The sequence below is a fragment of the Natrix helvetica genome (genome assembly GCF_964273705.1).
Source record: "Natrix helvetica genome assembly, chromosome: Z".
NCBI lineage: Eukaryota > Metazoa > Chordata > Lepidosauria > Squamata > Natricidae > Natrix > Natrix helvetica.
Genome location: NC_138554.1, coordinates 91,822,980 through 91,846,965, shown reverse-complemented (window position 1 = coordinate 91,846,965; position 23,986 = coordinate 91,822,980). Strand labels below are relative to the sequence as shown.

General features: G+C 38.1%; 1 protein-coding gene across 1 annotated transcript in view; it reads right to left on the bottom strand.

Moving 5' to 3' along the window:
* Positions 1–23,986, bottom strand: part of NEK10 (NIMA related kinase 10) — a 177,301-nt gene that overhangs the window by 74,965 nt on the left and 78,350 nt on the right. The window contains exons 24-32 of the mRNA XM_081933724.1: positions 23,705–23,780; positions 15,091–15,220; positions 13,731–13,801; positions 10,177–10,390; positions 5,854–6,031; positions 5,690–5,773; positions 3,148–3,193; positions 1,986–2,023; positions 1,738–1,878 (exon numbers count right to left, since the gene is read on the bottom strand). Coding sequence (XP_081789850.1) covers positions 1,738–1,878; positions 1,986–2,023; positions 3,148–3,193; positions 5,690–5,773; positions 5,854–6,031; positions 10,177–10,390; positions 13,731–13,801; positions 15,091–15,220; positions 23,705–23,780 — 978 coding nt within the window. The remainder of the gene's footprint in view (positions 1–1,737; positions 1,879–1,985; positions 2,024–3,147; positions 3,194–5,689; positions 5,774–5,853; positions 6,032–10,176; positions 10,391–13,730; positions 13,802–15,090; positions 15,221–23,704; positions 23,781–23,986) is intronic.

Below are 23,986 nucleotides of genomic sequence, written 5' to 3'. Positions count from 1 at the left end.
CTTTTTGTGAACCAGCAGCAAAATGATTAGGTGGACTACCTGGCAATAGCAGAGTTTGCATTCAATAACTCACAGCACACATCCACGCAGACGACACCCATCTTGGCCAATGTGGGGTATCATCCTCGGTTCTTTCCCCTCACACCCATCGACTCACCAGTCCCCATAGCTAAGGACTTCCTGTCAGAACTACAGGGGGTCCATCAAGTGGTGCAGCGATATCTGGATAAAGCCAAGGAGGCAGACAGGTCTCGTCGATTGACTGTGGGCGATCAAGTGTGGCTGTCCACTAGACACCTTCCGTCAAACTGGCCGGTCAAGAAGTTAGACTACCGTTACCTTGGCCTGTATCCTGTTGAAGCAGTCATCAATCCGGTCGCCTATCGCCTGACTTTACCACATTCAATGCAAGTCCATCCGGTCTTTCATCGATCTCTTCTTGTTCCTGAAAGGCCAGCTTGTCCTCTTCTCCAACAGGATCATCCCCAGCCAGAACCCCGTGCCGATGAGGTGCTGGCCGAGTACGAAGTTGCCAGGATTCAGAATGGTTGAAAGGATGGTTCCAATACCTGGTGGAATGGAAAGGCCGAGAGCCGGAGGATGTTACCTGGGCGGATGCGACCTCCGTGCACGCACCTGCTCTGGTGCAGGCCTTCCATGAACAATTCCCAGCTAAGCCACACTCTGAGCATCAGACCCGGGGGAAGGGCCCTGCGGTGAGGGATAGTGTTGTGGCCCAGCAGCAGCCGGCTGAGCTGTTGGTGGACTCTGACAGCTCAGACCATTATGGGACTGCTTTGGAGGATGAGGAAGACTCTGGAGGGTGTTTGGAGTCAAAGCAGGAACTAGAGAGGCCTGTTGGCCACCAGGTGGCATCTGAGTCAGGGAGCAGTGAAGAGGAACAGAGGGAGGTTGTCCCTAATGTGCGTGTACTTAGTGCTGAGAGGAGAAAGGAACAGCTGTGGAGACGATGTCATAGAAGGAAGTAGGGACAGCTGGCTAAGGTTGTGGCCCCTCCCAAAGAGTTTATAGGTGGAGCGAACGGGAGGGGAATCTTTGCAGGAAACAACAGTCCATTTTACTAGCCATTGAGAAAGCATTCCGTAAGTCTAATCTTGGTTTCTTGAAGATAGCTTTCTAGGCTCCTAGCTAAGGGATGACTTTATCTATGTAATTAGTCATTGGAGACAGCAAAGCCGGTGTCTGCATATTCATTGGAATCACGGGACAGAACAGGTGGTGTGGCTTTACAATGCATTATGCCAACTGGGGCTTCCAGGGAAATCTGAGACTTGTTGCTGCAGCTAAGAGGCATTTTTCAGTCTCAGAGCCACAGTGCACCAAGAGGCTCCTGAGCTACAGCATGGTAAACAGCCCCAGAATTGCACAGTTCTGGGTTGCTTGCTGCAATACAGGGTGCAGGGCAGCTAAAAGGTAGCGATGGGTAGGGGACATTGAACAAATACTTACTGTTCCTATCTAAATTTTTCCTTTATCTTCATTCCATTTTTTTTTGGACTGCTCGAATTAAACTTGGAGACCATTCTTTATCCCATCTTTTTCTATACTGTTAAGATTACAGGTGTCTAAGAAGTTAGTTTTTTTTAAATGTTCCACGTAATGTTATTTATGTAAGACTTTTTCTTCAATACAGCATCTCACTATTTATAACTTTTCTGTAAATCTATGTTCTATTCATAACTTGCTTAATGATGAAGTGATATTTTTAAGTACTACCATGATCTTTCAGATTGCGCAGAATCACAGCAGGAAGGCTATGGGATTTCCACCCTGTCACTAACGAATCCTCTATTTTCTTAACGTGGGCTCTGAACATGAATGAAGGCGCTTTCAGAAGCAGATCAAGGGGCAGCAAAGCTGAAGGGAAAAAAAAACTGCATTTGAAACTAACACAATTTTAAAATAAGATTAGAAGACATTCAAGATGGGAATACTTTCAAAAATAGTGACAGAAATGAAATTACCAGGTCTTGGTCTGAATCCTGGAATTCCAGTGTAATCTCTGCAAACACAGAAAAGGTATTAAGCAAGAATAATTTTTCAAATAATAATTGTGTGAGAAATTTAGCATATAAATTGTATCAATGCCTGGAAAGAAAATCACCTGGGAGTCTTATAATGACTCCCAATTTTATTAAAAGTTTACAAAAAAGCACACATACATTAAAAAAAAACCTTTTCCATCTTTCTTATCATGCAGTATTACTAGATTTTATTGGTGTGCATCTTCAAAGAGTGTCTGAAAGAAACGTTCTGGTCCTTGTACAATCCAAAGTATTTAGAACTTCTCTGCTATTCCTTAAAACAGCCCTTCTTTTTTCCTGCTCCTGAGCAAATCTAAAAAAGGCCATTGCTTCAAGAGTTGTATTAACTTTTTTGTACTAAACCTATGCAGTTCTCTGTAGAATGCTAATGCAAAAAAATGCAAGTTCATACTATTTAACATTTTAATTAGCACCACTTAGTTTGAGACCTTAGGCATATGCTGTTTCAAAAAGCTTTAGATATGGCAATAATGTTTAGTAAAAAAAAATTCAGATAAAAGGAGAACAGCTTTAAATACACAATTGGGGAGTTATCATTTTAACTATATTTACTTTTAGTTTAGTTTAAATGTAAATTAGATCAGATTTAGTTTTCTCCTAGGAGCAGTCAATACTTTGGAAAGTCTACTTTCCAGTGTGATGCTCAAAACTAAGAGTTGCCCTTGGACAATAAAATGTTGTATACTCCTATTCTGAATGGACTTTAAAGAAGAATATAAAAAACATTTTTGCAATGGATAAAATATATATCACAATTACCATAATAAAATGTTATAATAACAATTTCTGCTTCTACTCTGTCAACTTATTTTAAGACATTTATACCACTGAAACAATACAAAATAAACATGAACTGAGATTTGTTTTGTGAAAGATTTTTTAAAATATATGAGCATCATTTTATATGTTGTATATATTATTGCTACATAATTTTATAAGTTGCTAAATTGCTAATGTGTTTCATGTATTTTGAAAATTATATTCTTTGAAAATTTCAATATTGCTGTACTCCAGATTCAAGATGAATTCAGAATAAGAGAGGCAAACAATTTACATTTGTAAAATAAGATTTCAAACTTGCCTTGCCTGAGGCTGTCTTTCATAGGCACTTAAACTGCGTTTTATACCTGTAACAAAGGTACTGAATGTATATCAGTCAGCAAACATTTTAAATTCATAAAATACTTTTCTTCTAACATTTGCATCCTACCATAACAATTTTTTAAAATATATTCTGGCAATAAAAGACAACTCTAAATACAAAAAGCCAAGGTGTAAACAGAGCATCATGACTCATACTTATCTAAATATCACATTTTAATTACATTTGACAAAGCATAAGAATATTCTATTTGCTGGCTATATAATTTGTTAGAGAGTACATGGTGACCTAATGGTTAAGACTCTGGGGTTTGTCAAAGGGAAAATTGGCAGTTCAAGACCCAAGTACAATGTGACAAGGTAGTTCTTGTTTTTGTCCCAGTTCCTGCCAACTAGCAGTTTGAAACCATGCAAATACGAGTAGATAAATAAGTACTACTTTGATGGGAATGTAACAGTGTTTCATGTGTCTCAGAATATAGTCATGCCAGCCACATGACCGTGGAAGCATATTCAGACAAAACTGTCTCCCTTGGCTAGAAAATGGAGATAATCTCTGCCCCTTAGAGTCATGCATTACTGGACTTTACTTTTACAATCTATCAGACGCAATAATTGTATCTATGGTAATTTCTTTTTACTGTATTTTTACTGTGCATACTGTACATTTAAGAAAGCAAACTATTTTCCTGTCTGATATATTTGTTTTCTGAATCAGAAGTCAAAGTAGGCAAATCTACCTTTATTCAGAATGGGGAAAAAATCACATACCCTCCATTCCAATTTTTCTCTTAGTCTTGTTATTAGGAATTAGTTTAGGAAAGGATAAAGTATAATATTAAATGAGTTAAAGCTAATTTTTCCAAACTCTTTTATGATGATTATGAAACAAATGACTTGTAGTTGTTAAATGAATCATGTGGTCACTAAGTGAATCTGTCTTCCCCCACTGACTTTGGTTGTTAGAAATGTGCTGGGAAGGTTGCAAATGGCAATCACATGATCCCAGGACATTATTACTGTTGTAAATACATACCGGTCGGCGAGCACTCTAAGTTTCAATCAATAAAACAAGGATTGTACATAGAACAATATTGGACCTCTGAAAAGTATAAGTATGCATATGTACTCAGTACTTGGTTTGGGCCCCTTTTGCAGCAATTACTGCCTCAATGCGCATGGAAGCTATCAGCCTGTGGCACTGCTGAGGTGTTATGGAAGACCAGGATGCTTCAATAGCGGCCTTCAGCTCTTCTGCATTGTTCGGTCTCATGTCTCTCATCTTTCTCTTGACAATGCCCCATAGATTCTCTATGGGGTTCAGGTCAGATGAGTTTGCTGGCCAATCAAGCACAGTAATCCCACAGTCATTGAACCAGGTTTTGGTGCTTTTGGCAGTGTAGGCAGCTGTAAAATGAAGTTAGCTTCCCCATAAAGCTTGTCTGCGGAAGGAAGCATGAAGTGCTCCAAAATCTCCTGGTAGACAGCTGCATTGACCCTGGCTTAATGAAGCACAGTGGTCCAAGGTCCTGTTGCTCAATGGTCCAAAGTCCTCTTTTCTGATGAGAGCAACTTTTGCATCTCATTTGGAAACCAAGGACCCAGAGTATGGAGGAAGAATGGAGAGGTCAATCAAGCACAGTAATCCCATGTTCATTGAACCAGGTTTTAGTACTTTTGGTAAAAGTTGCTCTCATCAGAAAAGAGGATAACCAGAAGGCAAGAAAAGAAACAAAGGATGGAAACTAATCAAGGAGAGAAACAACCTAGAATTAAGGAGAAACTTCCTAACTGTGAGGACAATTAACCAGTGGAACTCCTTGCCTTCAGAGGTTGTAGATGCTTTATCAAGAAAAGACTGGACAGCCACTTACCTGAAATGATATAAGGTCTCCTGCTTGAGCAGGGGAGTTGACTAGAAGACCTCCAAGGTCCCGATTCTGATTGATTGAAAGGGTTACTTATCTCAATGCTCAGCTTTACTTTTTACAACACAGCTTATGCTTTTTCAAACATAAAAATCCTTTAAATCTGATATTTATTCAGTTTATAATGCCCTTTTTTAAAAGACTGGATAAGTAATAAAATATTATTGTAAATATTGCTTTTATATTTCACATTGTAGATCAGTTTATTTACAGCTTAACACACTTACAAGCATGAAGATAGCTCTGGGACAGACTTTGCAACAATCAACATCGCCCAGATTCACTTAAAGCAGATAGATGACGATGCTATCAAATGTGCATTAGTTAATTTTGGAGCTTCTTACACCACATTAATTTGATTATGGATGATTTTTAGCTAAATCTCTGATTTTTAAATCAAATTCTTTTTTTGTTTTGTTTTTGTTTTGTCTCATTTGGTCTTTCTAAATTTATTTTGAAACTGTAGGATCATCATTATGTTTTCAGTTATGATTCACGTGTGCTATCTTATTACTACTCAGATACTATAGTAAAGTTTTTGTCATCACTAATAGCTTCTAATCAACACTATCAACAATTCTTAAAGAAACTTACCAAATGCTGACTCTTTAAAGGGACTTGAACTAGAACTGCTAGAATCTGCAATATCCAATTCATCATCAAATTCCGAGAAGACATCTTTGTAAAAATAAAAAACAGAATTAACCCTTTTCTGCTATTCTGATCAGGAGTAATAAACTTTTCTTATTTAATCTTACCTTTTTCTGTGTTTTCTAAAATGCAGTTATCATCTGAAAGGGTTTCATCTTTCTTTTCATCTTTTCCAGAAAACTGGTGGAGGTTTTCAGATAGAATATCAGTATTTTCATAAAATTCACTTTTTAAACTAGCTGCTTCACTACTACTGCTGCTGAAACTTGACTTTTCATAACATTCCTGCACAATAATAGAAACAATTATTTAAGAAAATAAATAATTTGCTTGACAATACTAGTCTGTAAAGTTCACGCTAAGTGGTATCCATGAAATTTCACAGATATTTCAATTATAGTAATCAAGCTTATTTCTACCAGCTGGACAAAACAGTATCATGAATAAATTTTCAAACAAACACATTATAATAAAAAATATTATACAAAAACTATGAAATCTTTAAAAAAGAAATGGGTCAGTTTTATGTCAAATTCAAGGCCACTTTATAGTAAATCAAAGTTCACATTTTGCTTTTCTTTCTCCTATTTGGTTGTGGCAATGGCCTTCATGCCATTCTCTTTGGAGTGTACAGTTTCTATTTCTCATTTTTAAACACATTTCAAGCAATGCTAGAAGTTCTGTATGATAAGATCATATGTTCAAGTGATGACTAGTTTTTTAGTGATGGTCATGATGCCACCTGCCTTAGAAGAGCTAGTGATACACCCCCGCCTGAAGAAACTATCATTTATTTGAAAATTTTTATCTATTCCCTAATCTTTTTTTTTAAAAAAAAAGATTGTTGTTGATGCAGATTAAATTCCAGACAATCCTAAAGGAAGCAGATTTTCTAGATCCATTTCACTTGGAGTTGGAACCTATTATGATTTGGCTGTTCCATTGTGGGATATTACAGTGCTTGTTCTATCACATTAGTATTTATAACAAAACACAGGAAGAGGTCATTCAATGCTTTAGAGCAGTGATGGCAAACCTTTTTTGGCTCGCGTGCCACAAGTGGGGGGAGCGCAGGGGTGTCTAGTGCGGGCGTGCCGCACCCATAATGCAATGCGCGACCCCTCAGTGCGCATGCGCGCACAACCCCCCCCCATTTTTACATGTTTTTTTGCCCTCCCCAGGCTCCAGGGGCTTTATAGGAGCCTGGGGAGGGCGAAAAGAGCCTCCCCCGACCCCCCGGAGACCCTCCGGAGGCTTCAGGGACCGTCTTGAGGCTTCCCTGAAGCCTTTGGAGCCCTTAAAACCACCCTCCGAACAAACCAGAAGTGACTTCTGGGTTGCTCGGAGAGTCGTTTTAAGCGCTCCGAAGGGATCAGGGAAGCCTCGGACGGTCCCTGAAGCCTTCGGAACGCTTAAAACCACCCTCCGAGCAACCCGGAGTCACTTCCGGTTTGCTAGGAGGGTGGTTTTAGGCGTTCCGAAGGCTTCAGGGACGGTTCTTGAAGCCTCCGGGGGGGCGGGGGAGGCTCTTTTCCCCCTCCCCAGGCTCCTATAAAGCCTCTGGAGCCTGGGGAAGGCGATAAATAGCTTTTAAGAAGGTGAACTCAGCTGGCCAGCGCGCGCATGCGCGCTGGCCAGCTGACAGGGCAGCACCTCGCGTGCCCTGACAAATGGCTCCGCGTGCCACTTGTGGCACGCGTGCCACTTGTGGCACGCGTGCCATAGGTTCGCCATCACGGCTTTAGAGTGAACTATCATCAGTATGTTGATGACAATCAGCTGTATATCACCACCCCACACAGGGCTGAAGATACTCTGAAAGTATTGAATTAGTGCCTGGAGGCTGTTAGGAGCTCAGTGGGTGAAACAATCTCAGACTTAACCTTATCAAAACAGAGTTGCTATTGCTCATTAAATACCATGGTTTTCTAGATCAATAACTACGCCACCTTTGGTCTGACCTAAGCATAGTACATAAAATTATCTGCTACAATGCCTTACCTGTTAATGACTACTTCAGCTTCAACAACAATACACAAGCACACAATAGATATAAAGGTAAACCACTCCAAACTCGATTGCAGAAAATACAACTTCCGCGACAGAGTAGTCAATGCCTGGAATCCACTACCTGACTAGGGTTTCTTCCCCAAACCCCTAAACCTTAACCTTAGACTGTCTATTGTTGATCTCACCCCATTCTTAAGAGGTCTATAAGGGGCATGCAAAATCACACCAACGTGCCTACCGTCCCTGTCCTAATGTTCTCTTTTATTCGTATCCATTTCATGTATTCAAAATCATGTTTATACTTATATTTGTTATCTAATACATGCTTGAAAAAATAAATAAATCAGTTTCAGAAGTTGCTCCTGATATGGTTGTGCTTTTCCTGAAAAAAATTAGTGTGTGATTTGGAGTTCATCCTGGACTTTTTCCAGATAAGCAGATATAAGGTGTTGCCAAACAAGCCTTGGCTCAACTCTATTGGAGCATCAATTATGGCCAGTCTTCGTGACTGATGTAATAAAATATGTGCATTACCTTAAGGGATGAGAGGAATAGATACTTCTTAGGATATGAGATAAAAGAGTGCTCCCCCTCAATGGTTTAATTGGTCAAGCAGTTACAAATGGTAGTGGGAAGTTTATACATTCAGACTTGCAAGATTATGTTAATATCACCTTACAATAAAATAGAATCTTTTCATCTTAGTCATGTTTCCTATCTAGTTAACTTGGAAGAGCTGACACTTGGCCACTTCTTATTTAAAAAAACCGGCAATGTGCTTTATCTGGAGTTGACTTGAAGATTTCACTAGCTGCAATATCTGGCAGCCAGATTATTAACCAGGGCAGATATTCTTGAAACATAACACTTATTTTGAATCAATTCACTGGCTTCCAAGCCCAATTCACATGCTGCTTATTGCCTATAAAATCACATATATTGTGGGACTATCTTACAAAGAATTATTCTATAGTTTTCACCTCCTAGAAACCATACCATGATTGATCTGTCTGTCCGTCCGTCCGTCCGTCCGTCCATCCATCCATAACCTGTACTTTCAAGTTTTCCAATTGTACACCTGTTGTATTGTAACTAAACTCATCTGCCTTTGTTATTAGTCAGTTCCTTCCTCTCTATCCTTATACTTTTCCCAGCATTAGAACTGGATATTTCTAAGTATTGACCCACATACTGTGGAGCATCCTACTTCAAAAATGTACCAATGGCCAAGCCTCTTTTTCCTGGAAAGTCTTTAAAACATTTGTTTCCTTCAAAAATAAGGACTGCTCATTTTACAGCTCTACAAGTCAATGGTTTAATTGTACATCACAAAATACATTTAGTGAAGAAAGCCTTATATCTCCCAGAAGTCCATCCCACATTCAGAAAAAAAAATCCCAGCAACTGAAGTATCATAGTTATAAAATCCTCTTCCAAGACTCAGTTGTTTGAATTGGCTGATTTATTATGACAGCCAGGTCTAATGTTGGGTTATTTAGTTCTAATACTGGAGCAAATGTTAATGATCTGCTCAACAGTAATCAGTATGGCAAGGGAATTGCTCACTATGATGTAGATTTAGAATCTCAAATTCCTATTCAGTGGTAGTAAACAAATAATTGGAATTATTGCTTAAGATTCTCTCAGATAGGAAAGAAACTAGCACAAATAACTATCACGGCCCAAGCTCTGAGAAGGAGGTTTATTGTAGAAAAGCTTTGCAATAATTACAAAATAATTTCAATATGCTGAATATCACATAGAAGTTTTATTTAATGTGAAATTAAGATTGAAATTCTAACATTTGTTTTTCCTAGCTATGTAGTACAATAGATTTGAAGGCACTTTTCTGATATAAAGGATAATTTCCACTTCTTGTTTTGTTGAAGTATATCTTGGAAAGCATTATGTGATCAAACGGATATGTTTGAATTTGTAAATTAATAGCCAATAATCTTGAAGCATAAAATTACTTTCATTACTGGGTTATTTTTGTCACTCTAGTGACTTCTAAGTCATGTTTCCATGAGACAATGATTTGCTTTTAATTTTCTAGTTATATGCCCTCATTTTGTAGAATTTTCAAAATTTTAGCCTTAAGCTATAAGATCCAATATTTAATCTTTCAGGAATGCAAATTGGGGACATTAAATGTATATGCTACAATCTCAATCCTTTTCCAATGTAAAAACAACATATCATTTGATGATATTACAAATACTGTTTTTATTTTCTAGTTTCAGCAACCAATTATTCACATTACTGTAGGTATACAGCTGTTTGTTTGTTAATGTGTTGCAAACTTTATACATGACAAGTGCGAGAGCAGGCTAATGCTGTATTATATATACTCTTTGACAACTCTGAATAAATAACGGAGAATGTAACGTAGCCTTGGTAACTATATATGTTTATCTTACCTGAGATAGCACAGCAAGTTCATGATGACATTTTATTGCATTCCTATTGGCCTCCATGAAATATCTCTGAGTACGCCTTCTTTCACGTTCCAATTTCTTCTCCAAGACAAGCTGAGAATTTGATAATCCATCTAAATACTTCATCATAACATCTGAAATCATTGAACTGACCTCTACTATATCAGGACGGATCTCTGCATCAGGGTTCAAACATCTGTGGGGAAAAATCTCTGTTATTTAGGAGATGACAACCAATATTTACATGAAACTAATTCTCATAAAATCAATGACTGGTACATCTTTTTACATAAAAAGAGAAACAGCCCTTACCAAATATTGCCTTGTTCATAAAATTTTACACAACAATTTTAAAAAAAAAAATCCCAATAGAAATAAACCAAATTTATGTGAATATCATAGGCATTCTTATGTTGTTATGTATAATATTAGGTCTCTATTGTTCGGCTGAAATCAAGTTTAAATGCTAGAAAACTATTTACCAATGTATTCTTGATTATATTTTCTTGGAAGTACAGCCTTCGTGGAAACCATAGTTGGTGATAGATACTTTAATTTATAGTTTTTTTTACTGTGCCCAAGTAGAAGTTGTATATGTAGAATTTAACTGAAACATGTTAATTTTGTTTTATCTCAGAAGTTCCAATGCAGAGATAAAATGTGTAGTCCTAAGATATTGTTGCAACACAATTTCCATCATCCCTCCCTACTCCTCATCCATACTAGGAATGATATGAGTTTAAGAACACCTTCACAACCATACATTGCTCACTCTTGCTCAAATGAGTGAAGAAAAATATTTTAGCAATATAATATCTAGCCAGAAAACATTGTTGTGTGGCTACTAAAACAAAGTACACATAAGAACTAGGTCATGTTTGGGCCTTTGTATTGTTCTCAGAACAGTATGGGAAACAGAGTAAAAAAAATGTTATAACAAAAGGCAGCGAAGTTTCCAAGGACTATGGCTTACAAAAGTTTAAAAATTTGAAGTTAGAAACTAAGCTGAGTTTGGATGCATTAGCAAAATCTAGAAACACATCATTACTTTGATGTTGATAAACGAATAAGATCATCCACTTTTCAACCACTATGAAATCGCTCTAATGAAGAATAATCCATTTATATCTTATTCCACTCTTATTGTACTATCCATTGAATTTGTACCAATCATTTAAAAATTAAAGGATAGTAGGACAACAACAGCTCCTATCCTCCTTTTTTCCATTTAGTGTTAGGAAAGTAGATTGAATGGCAATTATCCTTTCTACAATAGGTAATGACTTTTTCTATTTTACTTTCTTTTTTGCTCACAAAGGTACCTTTTCCTTTATTCTTCATGTACCAACCTTAATGTCTCCTGTTGTTTATGTTGTATACATTTCTGTTTTAGCTTCAATTCAAAATTATAATTTTATAGTCACTCTTTATGAAAGAAATCAAAATGATTGTTGGGCTTCTTTTCTAAATACCTCATACTTAAATCTTTCTACTAGCTAATTTCCTACTTTATATACTAATTTAAAAAATGGGTTCATCTCCTTTCATATTGCCATCTCTTTATGTCTTATGGCATATGTTGTGTAAATACAGACTTTCAAATGATGAATAAAACACTTCAGATAAAATAAACTCCCTTCCTTTAATTGAGGTAAGTTGAGTTAAATTAGACTGCAACTGACTTAGCCACTCATTTAGTTTTGAGGTTTTACCAAAACTTAGTTCTCTTCATTCTTAGTTCAACAAATAGAATTGGGCAATTGCATGTGTCTTTTAATAATAACTCATAATTATATACCACAGGCTTGAGGTGAGGACTGAGTACAATCAATATTTCTATGTCCTATTTAAAAAAATAAACTTGTAAATAATTGTATGCTTATGGATAAGTAATAATTATATATTAATATCATATTTCAGAACATATCAATTGCTAATGGCTATTATTCTGTGTTTTTTCTTTTCTGTTTAAATATAATCATTCATTTTATATCTTCATGTTTCCTTTTTTTCAACTAATAAGAACTCTGGGATGTATGTATGCACTAAACATGTAGCATGGGAATGCTAAACTACTCTTATAAATTAAATGTCACATAATTATTTTGAGAAAAAAATAAGTGTTATATCTATTTGGCCTTATAGCTTTCAAACAGGATGAACACAAATTGCATTACAATGCAATTTCAATTTTGAAGAGGGATTTTTTTTGTGTAAGCTTTTTCTCAGCAAATGTTGCCACTCATTTGAGTGTTCTTTATTTTCCATACAAGATATGCATATAGCTAGTCCTCAAATTATGACCATTCATTTAGTGACCGTTCAAAATTGTAGTGGGGCTGAATAAATGGGATAATTAGTGCTCAAAGTTCCAACTACTGCAGCACCCCTACGGTCACATGAACACATTTGAGTGCTTGGCAACCAACTTGAATTGGTTGAAGAGTTCTGCAGTCATATGATCATCTTTGTGACCTTCCCTGATGTGTCCCCACAAGCAAAGTCAATGGGGAAGCCAGTATGAAAAGTTGCAAGATGGTCAAATAAGTTTCTTCCAACATCAGTCTTTCTTTGCTTGCAGGCACCACAGTGACCTCCCCCCTTCACTAATGCAAATGTCATGCCCTCTTTCCCTAGCCTCGCTGTGCTCATACACATTTATCCCACATTGGGATAAACTAGAAAGCGTGATTTTAAGCAGCAAAGGTTTCACTTAATTCAGTTTGAAAAGTGGGAGACTTCCTTGACAGGTTGAAAAAAGAATTGGAGGAGTTACAAGAGGTAAAAAGAAAGGAGCTCTGCAGCAAATGAAGCAAAAGGCTGAAGAAGAAACTAATATGTTGAGTGCTACAGTTATAGACTTTTCAACTTTTACAGCATAAATATGGATTGAATTGAATAATAAGAAATATAAATGAGTCAACTCTCTGCAAAAAATAAAAAGTTATAATAGCTAGGTTATAATAGCTAAGATTTACCTAACTACTTTGTATTATTATATCTTCACATTCAATTGATATTCCTTTACAGGTAGTTTTAAGTTACTTAATAGCCATTCAAAGACTGCCCTCCCTCAAAAAGCTTCACAACCTTGTTCAAACTTACAACAGCTACAGCAGCCCCATAGTCATTCACCTTTACAACTTACCACAGGGATCCTGCAATGGCCCTTCACCTCTGCCATCATCCCACCCTGATGGGACCCCACAATTTTTAAGTGCAACATGAATAAATATTTTGGTTCGTCACACAGACAGACAAACAAATATTAGACTGGATTTTGGCATTTTTATCTACTTATTGAGTTCTTTCCAAGGAATTGGGATAGTTGTAGATGTTTAATGTTGTTACAGAGATCACTAGGTGGTGTAAGGTGTTCTACGTAAAGCTGCCTTTTGCAGTTGGCTGATACATAAATGTTATTATTATAAATAAATGTTATTAATTTATTAAATAAATCATTTTATTATTTAATAAAATAAATAGGCAAATACTGAATGCTGTTCAAATAAAATAATTTCGTTAATAATACATACTTTTTTATGACAGCAGATACCTTTGTAGTATATATACCTCCTGGTACTGGCTCATAAACAGCTTCTACTATCTACAAAATAAATAGTTGCTGTCATTTTTAAAGTGATTTTTATATTGCAATTTTGCATTTGATTTGCATGGCAAACTTCACATAATTAGCTTCCTCTTATAGCTGTTACTTACAAACTATAAAACAGATATATGTACAGTTTTTACATCTGATTAAATGTAAATAAATTGCTTTATGAATATGATATCCATATAAGTAACTCATTCAAAAATAATCAAAAATATCAATGAGTCATATTTCTTCTTCTTCTTCTTCATCATCATCATTTTAGCCATTGTCTAGCCACTGTGAGATGAAGGCCTCTTCCACATGGTTTCAACCAATGTGATCCTGAGCTTTCCTTTGACAATTGGTCCAGCAATTTCATCTGATTAAATGCAGTTAATTAATTTATACACCACCTTTCTATTCAATCAAGTATTCAAAATTGCTAACCACAAATAAAATATAAAGTGGAACTTAAAATGAATAATTGAAACAAGACAAAAATACTTAACAGTGAGAAGCCTTGTGGAATAAAAAATTTCTTGGCTAGTTTTAAAATGGTAAAGATAATAAGGTCTCATCCAAATTCTGGGGAAGGTATACCCTGGGACAGATGTGTGATGCAGGAGCAATATAAGAAATACTTTCCAGATTTTAATGTCCAGACAGATTTATAAGATATACAGTCCCTCAATCATGCTATTTAGGGATTTATAGATTAATATCAATGCTCCAAAGGTATGTTCCTCCATATGAGGCATTTCCTTCAATTAATTTATTTTTGGATGAAGCTTCTTGGATGAGAAGCGAAATGTCTTCAAAGAAAAAGAAGAAAGTTCAGTTGTCTCTTGAAAATGCAGTACTGCAGAAATGCAGAAAACTGGACAGTACCTGAAGCGTATGGATTGCCAGTCCTATTTTAATTGATTCTGAATAATATCTAAGTAACAGCAAGTGATAACAATAATATAATATGGTATCCATAAAAGAGAATGTTTGTAGCTTAGGTTGAACTGTAGGATCCTTGGTGCTCTCTGAACTTGGATATTTCTTTCAGAGGTTTCATTAATAAATTAGGCTGATGATGTTGCCTAGTTTAGTAATAAGATGTCTCTAAGAAAAAAGTTTATCTATGTCAGAGAAAGCTGTTTCTCTAGACCTGCTATAAAATCCTTATGAAATGCAGGATTGCTAACTGCAGAACATTTCCCATGTGGTATAACAAATATAGGATTAAAAAGACAATTAAATGAAACAAATAGACAAAGGTAAATGATAAAATCCCATTTAGCAAACCTGCATACTTTAGTTGCTAAGGAGAGCATGTTGGCGCTATAAAATGGAGGGTTGAGTGTTGCCATCTGATATAAAACACATCCTGCAGCCCAGACATCAGCCTTCTCACCATATGGCTCACTCTTTACAACTTCAGGGCTGCATAAACAAAAACAAATATTGTATTCAATACAAAAAGGACAGGGGAGAGGTCACTAAATATATATTACCATGAAAATCCTGAAGTTTATAAAAAGTATCTATAAAAATATAAACAATTTAGAAAAATAATGGCTATTCAATTTCCCAACCTAGCCTATAAAAATTACTTGTTATTCATTCTGATAACATTAATGTGATTCCCCTTTGTTGTAGCATAAAAGTATGCTAGTATAATTCTGATAGCCAAGTTGGTGCTATTCTTCCAGTTTTAATATAGGATAACTTAAGGAAAATGACTGGCGGATTTCCTGCTAGTGGGGAAAAAATCGCCAATTACTATCCCTAGCATGGCTTGGGAAGAAGGCAAATTTTGGCAGATGCCTAGATCCATGAGTTTGGATATCTGTCAGAACCTCATCTCTGAGAGGGGTGGATTGTTCTGCAGTACAGCAGTGAGAACATATGCACCAAAGAAAAAATTCTTGTGTGTCCAATCACACTTGGCCAATAAAGAATTCTATTCTATTCTATTTATTCTACTATCCTATCCTATCCTATCCTATCCTATCCTATCCTATCCTATCCTATCCTATCCTATCCTATCCTATCCTTGCTTTTTCATACTTCACAATTGCTGACAATTATCTGCAATGTACCATATTTTTTGGAGTATAAGACGCACCGGACTATAAGATACACCAAGATTTTGAAGAGGTAAATTTTAAAAAGAAAGTTTTTGCCCTCCCTGGCCCCCAGGAGCACTCTGCAGGCCTCCCAAATCTCTGCACGCCCATTTTTGTTTTGTGAAAAATGGGGCATGCAGAGTTTGGGAGGCCTGCAAAGTGCTTCTGGGAGTCGGAGAGGGCAAAAACGCGATGCATGAGAGCTCGATCTTCCTAAAGGGTAAGGCTTTTAACTATCTCAAATCCACTTTTCTCTACCCCTCCCATGGCAGGGCAGGACTAAAATCTCTCTCAGTGCTTTATTTTTTCCCCCCTTCCCTCTGATCAGCGACCACACAGAGCCACTTGGCCCAAGGAGCGGCAATCGGCTCGCTTCTTTTCTTCAGCACGGAGGGAAAGACACGCGGGGGCTGATGAACGGCCACCGCTGTACTCGACCAGGAACGAAGGGCGAAGAGGGGTGGGAATCCCTCCCATTTGGATTACCGGTTCCTCGTGGTGGTACCTGAGCGGCAAAAGGAAAGCTGAAAAAAGACATTTTTTGGGGAAAAGACGACCTGGCAAGGCTGTCTCCTTGAACAACTGGGCTTGTTGACAGCCCTCTTCACAATGTCTCGGGACAAAAGCAGGTGCCAGGCTCCAAGGAGACTCTCGACCCATGCTCCCACATTCCAAAGTTTCCTTTCCATCCCACGCTTCTTCCACTAGCAAAGATCCCGACGATACCAATAGCTTTTTCCGGAGAGAAAGTGGAGATCTAGCATCCTGAAAAAAGCCTTCATGGAGAGAAGATAATTCATCTTCCCTTCCTCCACCACCCCAATCCTTCTGGATCTGTCATGCATTTCTTACTGCTATTGCTGCTATTGCACCCAGTTATCGTATCTCTTTGCTGCATGACAGATCCGGGAACATTGGAGGCCGTGGTGGAGGAAGGGAAGAGGAATGGTCTCGCTTCCACAAAGGCTTTCTCAGGATGCTAGATTGGAAAGTTAAAAATCTGGAATGGGATACAATCAAGCTCCTGAGATCGCTTTGCTGCCACCCAAAAATGCTGTTACCACGATCTCTGGAACTGCCTGAGAAGGGGCAGGTGGAGTGGGCTCTACAGAGTTTGAGATAACAGCATTTTTTGGTGGCAGCGCAGCAATCACATGAGTCAAAGCCTTTGAATAAAGCTTGATTGTACCCCATTCCAGGTTTTTAACTTCCCAATCTAGTGTCCTGAGAAATCTAACGATTCTGAGGCACCTCTCATTTGCAGGAGGAGGAGGAGGGTGGCGTATATGAAAGCCTCTGAATAACTGGAAAGAAAGCCATACTTTTCGGGTGGCGGTTTTCAGCAGGTTCCAAACGTGGCTTCCTTTCCCAATTACTCAGAGGCTTTTGTATATGCCATCCTTGCCTTCCTCCTGCAAGTATGAGGTGCCTGAGAGACTCAGCGAGCAGTTCAGGGGAGACAATGGCCACGATGACTTCACTCCCCAGCAATGTGAGGAGCCGCCACTGCCAACACTGCCTAAGCCCTCCCTGGAGCCAAGCCAAGCGGCAGCCACAAAGGCAAAATGTCTCCTTTCCAGTCACTGCAATCTTTGCAGCGCCTACTTTACCTGCCCCTTCTCAGGCAATTCCAGGCAGCAGAGATCACAGTACCAGTGTTTTCGGGTGGCAGCACATCGATTTCAGCTGTCTGGAACCACCCAAGAAGGGGCAAGTGAAGTGCACTGTGTGAGAGGAGTAAGGTAAACTGCTGCTTGGTCTACCCCTTCTCCAGACAAGCCTGGCTGAGGGCGGTCGGCTTCTGCTCCTGGCCTGGGAGACGGATCTGGCCAGGAGGAAAGAGAAGGTGAAGAAGGGCATGCTCTTTTTCCTCTCTATTCCAAAACGGGGCATGCAGAATCAGCCTATGACCAAGGCAGCAAAAGCGCAGAGGCTTGCTGGGAACAGGAGACGGATCCTGCCAGGAGAATGCACACCCCATTTTTTCAATCAGGGAGGAAAAAGAGTGTTTCAGGTGACAGGCAGTTCCAAGCTGCGGGGATTGCAGCACAGCCTGGAACCACCCGCTGCCTGAAACATTCTTTTTCTTCCCTGGTTGCAAAAACTGGGTGTGCATTCCTCCTGGCCAGATCTGTCTCCCAGGCAAAGAACATAAGCTGACCACCCTCAACCTGGGTTGTCTGGAGAAGTGGGAGGCCAAGCGGCAAGCCACCTTGCTTTATGCTTACTGCGTAGCGTCCGCTTCACCTGCCCCTTTTCCAGACAACCCAGGCAGCTACATTCAGAGTATAAGACACAACCAGATTTTCACCCTCTTTTTTGTGGGGAAAAGGTGCGTCTTATACTCTAAAAAATATAATAATCAGATGTCCCTTCCATTTTGGGGAGCTTCAGTGGCTGCAACTAGTTTTCATTCATTGGTTCTAAAATGCTGGATTAATACGTTCCTCCACTTAGAACTTTAATTTAATATTTAATTTAAATATTTAAACATTTAAAATTTTTACAACTGCTTTGTAAAACTGTAGCAAACAGTCTAGATAATGAATGAAATAAATTAATTCATTTTTGTACCATGTCAGCAGCTGGTTAATCTTATATTAATCCAAAGGCTAAACAGAACTAGAATTGGTTAGCATTTGGATGGTAGACCTGCAGTGGCTGGAAATAGCCTGGGAAGATGGTAAAAGTATTCCAGAAGAAGGGAAAGGCAACCATTTCTATTTCATTGTTAAGGAAATGACATGAACTCAACAGAATTTGATTTGATTCAAATGTATAAAAGGAACTTATTCATAAAAGTCAACACTATCTGTTTTTATTTTTCACTCATATATCTAATCAAGAAGAAAAATCACAGTACCTTGGTTACAATAGCTACTGTCTAGCTTAACATTTTCCAAATGTATGCTCTTTTTATATTTAAATAGATTAATATATAAATTTCTATAATGTAATTCATTTTGATAATTTGGAAAAGGTAAGATTTGCATTCCCAAAGCAATGCATCAAATTCTTTTTCATTTAACATTAGATAAGAAAAAAATAAGAAAATGAAAGCAAGTTTGGTGTAGTAATTAAGATATTGGCCTAGAAACCAGGACAATGTGAATTCTAGCCCTGCCTTAGGTTAAAAAACAGGTACTTAGGCCAGTCATTCCTTCTCAATTTAACTCAACTAAAATAGTTGTTTTAAATACAGTTAATTAAATCTACTGGTTAGTCTCAAAACTGAAACTTCAAAGTCAGCTTCAAAAGAAACTCTAAATAGCGCTCATTATGATTAGTTTGAATTTGTTACTATTTCAGCTACAGAAGGAGAAAGGGCACAGAACAAGAAGTAAATTTATTTATTTAATTAATTTTATTTTATTTTTAAAATCCTACTTCATTATTTTGATAAATACAAGGCAGTGAATATATCTAATACATCTTTTTCCTCCTATTTTGTTCAGAACATCCTATATGACTTGGATTGACTTGAGAGTGAGTTACTGTCTAAATACATTACTATGCATTTCAATCTGTGACCCATCAAATTTAGTCCTGGAGCCCTCTTTTTTCATTCCCATGAGTTCTGCAAGTACCATCATATTTCAGCATCAAAGCATCAAAAATTATATAGGAAAAATTTGAACTATTTTTCAATAAAATATAACAAATAACAGTTGTGTTAACCCTCTGACAAAATAAATTATCCCTAATGATAGAAAATATAAGTTCTCAAATTGTAAAATAATATTAATAAAATGGGCTAAAAGCTCTAGACCTACTCTCTTTGATGAGGTTATCATGTCACTTCCTACCCACTGTAAAAAGGATGCTTCCTTATTTAGACCTTATATGGATAGTTCCTTACATTTGCATTGAGAACACTGAGTTCAAGATTAAATATAATTGCTTGTAAACACATTGTTGATCACTGTTTATTTATTAGTGTTAAACAACTTATTTAAAAACAATTTATATGTTTGATAGATAGATAGATAGATAGATAGATAGATAGATAGATAGAGATAGTGTGTGTGTGTGTGTGTGTTCTAAACAGTACAAAATAAAAGCAATGTATTTAAAAGATTAATATTAATTGTAATTAATAAGTAAGGAAGGTCAACATTGAAACTTGGTGAATCATATAGAAGTCAATACATACAGCATGCAAGACTGCAAAGATGTTCTATTTTTAGTTATCACCAGGATCAGTCACAGGAATTTGGGTGATCATATTTTTTTCACATGTCCTTATGACATTGTTTTCATCTTCCACCCCACAGCTGAGACAGCTTAAATATATTTTTAACTGTTCCAGATTTAAAATGTTTTCCTTCCTTCCCTGATTTCCTCTTGCTTTACTTGTGATCTAGTATTTGGCAGAAGATGATCAGAAGTCAGGTTTTAAAGGCTAATTTAGGCTATTCCTTTCCCCTGGGAACTCTTAGAGATTTAAGTTCTGCACGTGCACATCAGCTTTCATGAGAACAGGTATCTGACTTGAGTATAATAACTGAAGTAGTTTATAAGTATTATGAAAAGGAAATTTATTTATAGGAATATGTTATAGGAATAGACAAAGCCTAGCCCCTAGTTAATTGCATCCTTCCATAAAAAAACTCCCAAGAATATGTACTATGTGAATATGCCTATACCAGCCTTAAACATTGTCTGCATTTTCAAAAACATTTCAGGGTTACATATAGAACTCTAAGCCATTCTGAAAAACTAAAAGGTGAACAAAATGTTTCATTTTGAAATCTGGCCAATCCACCAGAAGAAATGATAAAAGGTAAATTGGCCAATGCTTTGGTATACTGGTTAAGTCATCATGCAAGACATCATGAGCTACTCTACCTTAGGCATGAAAGCTGGCTGTGGTGGGGCTTTGGCAGGCATTGTCTCAGTCCAACCTACCTCACAGGATTATTGTTGTGTAGAAAGTAGGAAGAGAAAGTAACATTAAGTATGCTTGCCACCTTGAATTATTTATAATAAATTTTAAAGTCAGGATATATATAAAAGCAAACTTAGGCTAGAGGTACAGCTGTGTGAAAAAGTCCTGCACGCTTTACCGTTTATGGTTTATGACATTTTTATATAGGCCATTGATTTTATGATATTTTATGCTAACTGCTATGCAAATATTGTTATATTTAAATAAATACTGGTGGCTTTTAAGTGAAAACATAAGCTTTTTGGAATTTGGTGCTGTTTAGATGGGGATTGTGAATTTTCTTGCAGGCTTACAATGCATGTTTACAATGAGTACGAAAAGAGATTAACTGATGCATACCCAGTGGAATACATGTTGCAATTACTAAGGCCAATGCTAGTGTTTTATTAACATTTTTATTGTTTGTGGCCCTGAAAAGGACCATTAATAACATGCTTACTAATATGAAATTGGCCAGCCCTTATTGCTTATCACCAGGCAGCATCACTTCAGCATAGACCAGCGATGGCGAACCTTTTTTGGCTCGCGTGCTCTAAGTGGGGGGAGCGCAGGGGGATAGTGTGCAGGCATGCCGCACCCATAATGCAATGCGCGACCCCCTGTGCGCATGCGCACACTACAGGCGCTTCCCCCCATTTTTTGCATGCTTTTTTTGCCCTCCCCAGGCTCCAGAGGCTTTATAGGAGCCTGGGGAGGGCAAAAACAGCCTCCCCCACCACCACCCCGGAGGCTTGAGGGACCTTCAGGACGCTTCCCTGAAGCCTCTGGAGCAATCAAAACGAACCTCCAAGCAAACCGGAAGTGACTTCCGGTTTGCTGGGAGGGTCGTTTTGAGCACTCCAAAGGCTTGAGGGACCTTCAGGACGCTTCCCTGAAGCCTCCGGAGCAATCAAAACGACCCTCCGAGCAAACCGGAAGTCCATTCCTGAACTTCCGGTTTGCCCGTAGGGCCAGTTTTTTGCACTCCGGAGGCTTCAGGGAAGCTCATGAAGCCTCCGGAGGGCCTCCGGGGAGGCGGGGGAGGCTCTTTTTGCCCTCCCCAGGCTCCTATAAAGGCTCTGGAGCCTGGGGAGGGCAAAAAATGTCTTCAAAGAAGGGTGAACTCAGCTGGCCAGCGCGCACATGCACTCTGGCCAGCTGACAGGGCAGCGCCTCATGTGCCCAGACAAATGGCTCAGCTGCCACCTGTGGCACGCGTGCCATAGGTTCGCCATCACTGGCATAGACTATATAAGCCTTTGCATGTGATCTTCGGTCACAATGTGGTGCCAGGTTGCAATAATGGATTAAATCAGCTCCTGCTTGGTCTTTGGATGCTTCTTGCTTATTTCGTAACCAATCTTGTCCACAAGTTCTCAATTGGGTTCAAATCTGGGCCCTGAGTTGGCCAATCCAGGAGTCAAACACCATGCTTCTTGACTGCTGGACGGACTTGGCTCGATGTCAAGGAGCATTGTCATCCTGGAAGTAAAAGTCCTTCCCTACAAGTTGCTGAGCTGAAGGAAGCATGGTCTTTTCCAGGACTTCAACATATTGCTTGGAATTCATGATTCCCTGCACGATTTGTATCCGACCAATACCAGAAGCAGCAATACAGCCCCAGATCATCACATGCAATGGATGCTTCACAGATAGATTCAGGCAGTACGACTAAATTCTTCAGCTGGAAATCTTCTGACATACTTATTGCACTGATTCCCAGTCAAGTAGAAATTGCTCTTGTCACTGAAGATGATCTTGGCGCACTGTTCGTTGGTCCACTTGGCATACTTCTTGGCCCACGCACGTCAACAAGAGTGGTGAGCGTCTGTGAGCAAGGTTTACTTCGAGCCTTGTAGCATTTGAGCCCTCTGGCAAGCACTCTGTGACGCACTGTGCTTGTGCACACTTTTACATCACATTTCACCCCAAATTCTTGCAAACTGAGGTGAGGTGAGCTTCCTGTCAGCCATTGAAATATGTTGCATTTCTTGCCGTTTTGTCGACTGGTTCAGTTGACAACAGAGCAGAGCCTATCATCAACTGAACCAGTTATTTGGTATTATTTGGTATTTTTCAACCACTCTTCTCACTTTGGTGCAACGGCATTTCACTCTGTTGGCTATTTCTGTACAGGAGTTCATGAAACACAATGATGCGATACCGCTGCTCAGTACTGGTTAAAGCAAAGGCCTTCATCCTTGCCCGCAGCCAGAGCTAAATTAAATTTCTCAATGCTTTTCATGACTATTTATAGTCAGAGAGTATGACAACATTGATTGGCTCATAGATTTAGCCTCTGTGCATTTTGATTGGTCAGCCAAAGCTCGCTGCTAATTGGCTACTTTCGATCCTACCATTCTTGAAAATTCCTGTGTGTTTTAGCACATAAACTCATCTCAAAAAAAGACTTTGGTTATATTAATAAAAATTATGCATCTCAATCCGACTACAGAAATTTTCACCAAAGTGCTAATTTTGCGTGGTTCCTATGAATGAAAAGTTGATTAAACATGTAAATACAGCTTAAAACTGAAAACGTGTAGGAGTTTTTCACACAGCTATATTTTGTAAAAAGAGGTGTCCACCAGACCAGCCATTTTGTGATGTCTATAAATCTCTCAAATTTCCAAATGTGTCCTTGCTCTAAGACAAAACACAGTTTAGCAACATAGGAACTTTATTCTAATTCTATTTAATTCTAGCTAATTCTCATGAGCAGCAGGAATAGGTCAAGATTCAACTTCAAAAGCTACCAGCAAGCACAAGCATAACTATTTTGTCTGCTATTCATCATTTCTTAGTACATTCACAAGAAGTAATTACACTTTAGAAAAAATACTTCCAAACTCTAACCTAATATTTTCTTACCAGGAATACAGAATAGTTCCAACAACTGAAGTGAGTTTGCTGTTCTCCTGCTTTTGCTTTGCAAGACCAAAGTCAGCTGGAAATATAGAAGAAAAGCAAATTATGTTTATTACAGAAGATTCACTGTTAATAAAAGTTCATGTAGAAGAATATTTTTCTCTGTCCTTTTATACCACTAGCCCTTGATTCATTCTATTTTCTCATCGTCTACATTTGCCTTTGAAATGAATTTCAATCAGATGTAACAATTTTGAGGAAGTTGCCTGCCACTATTCTAATTTA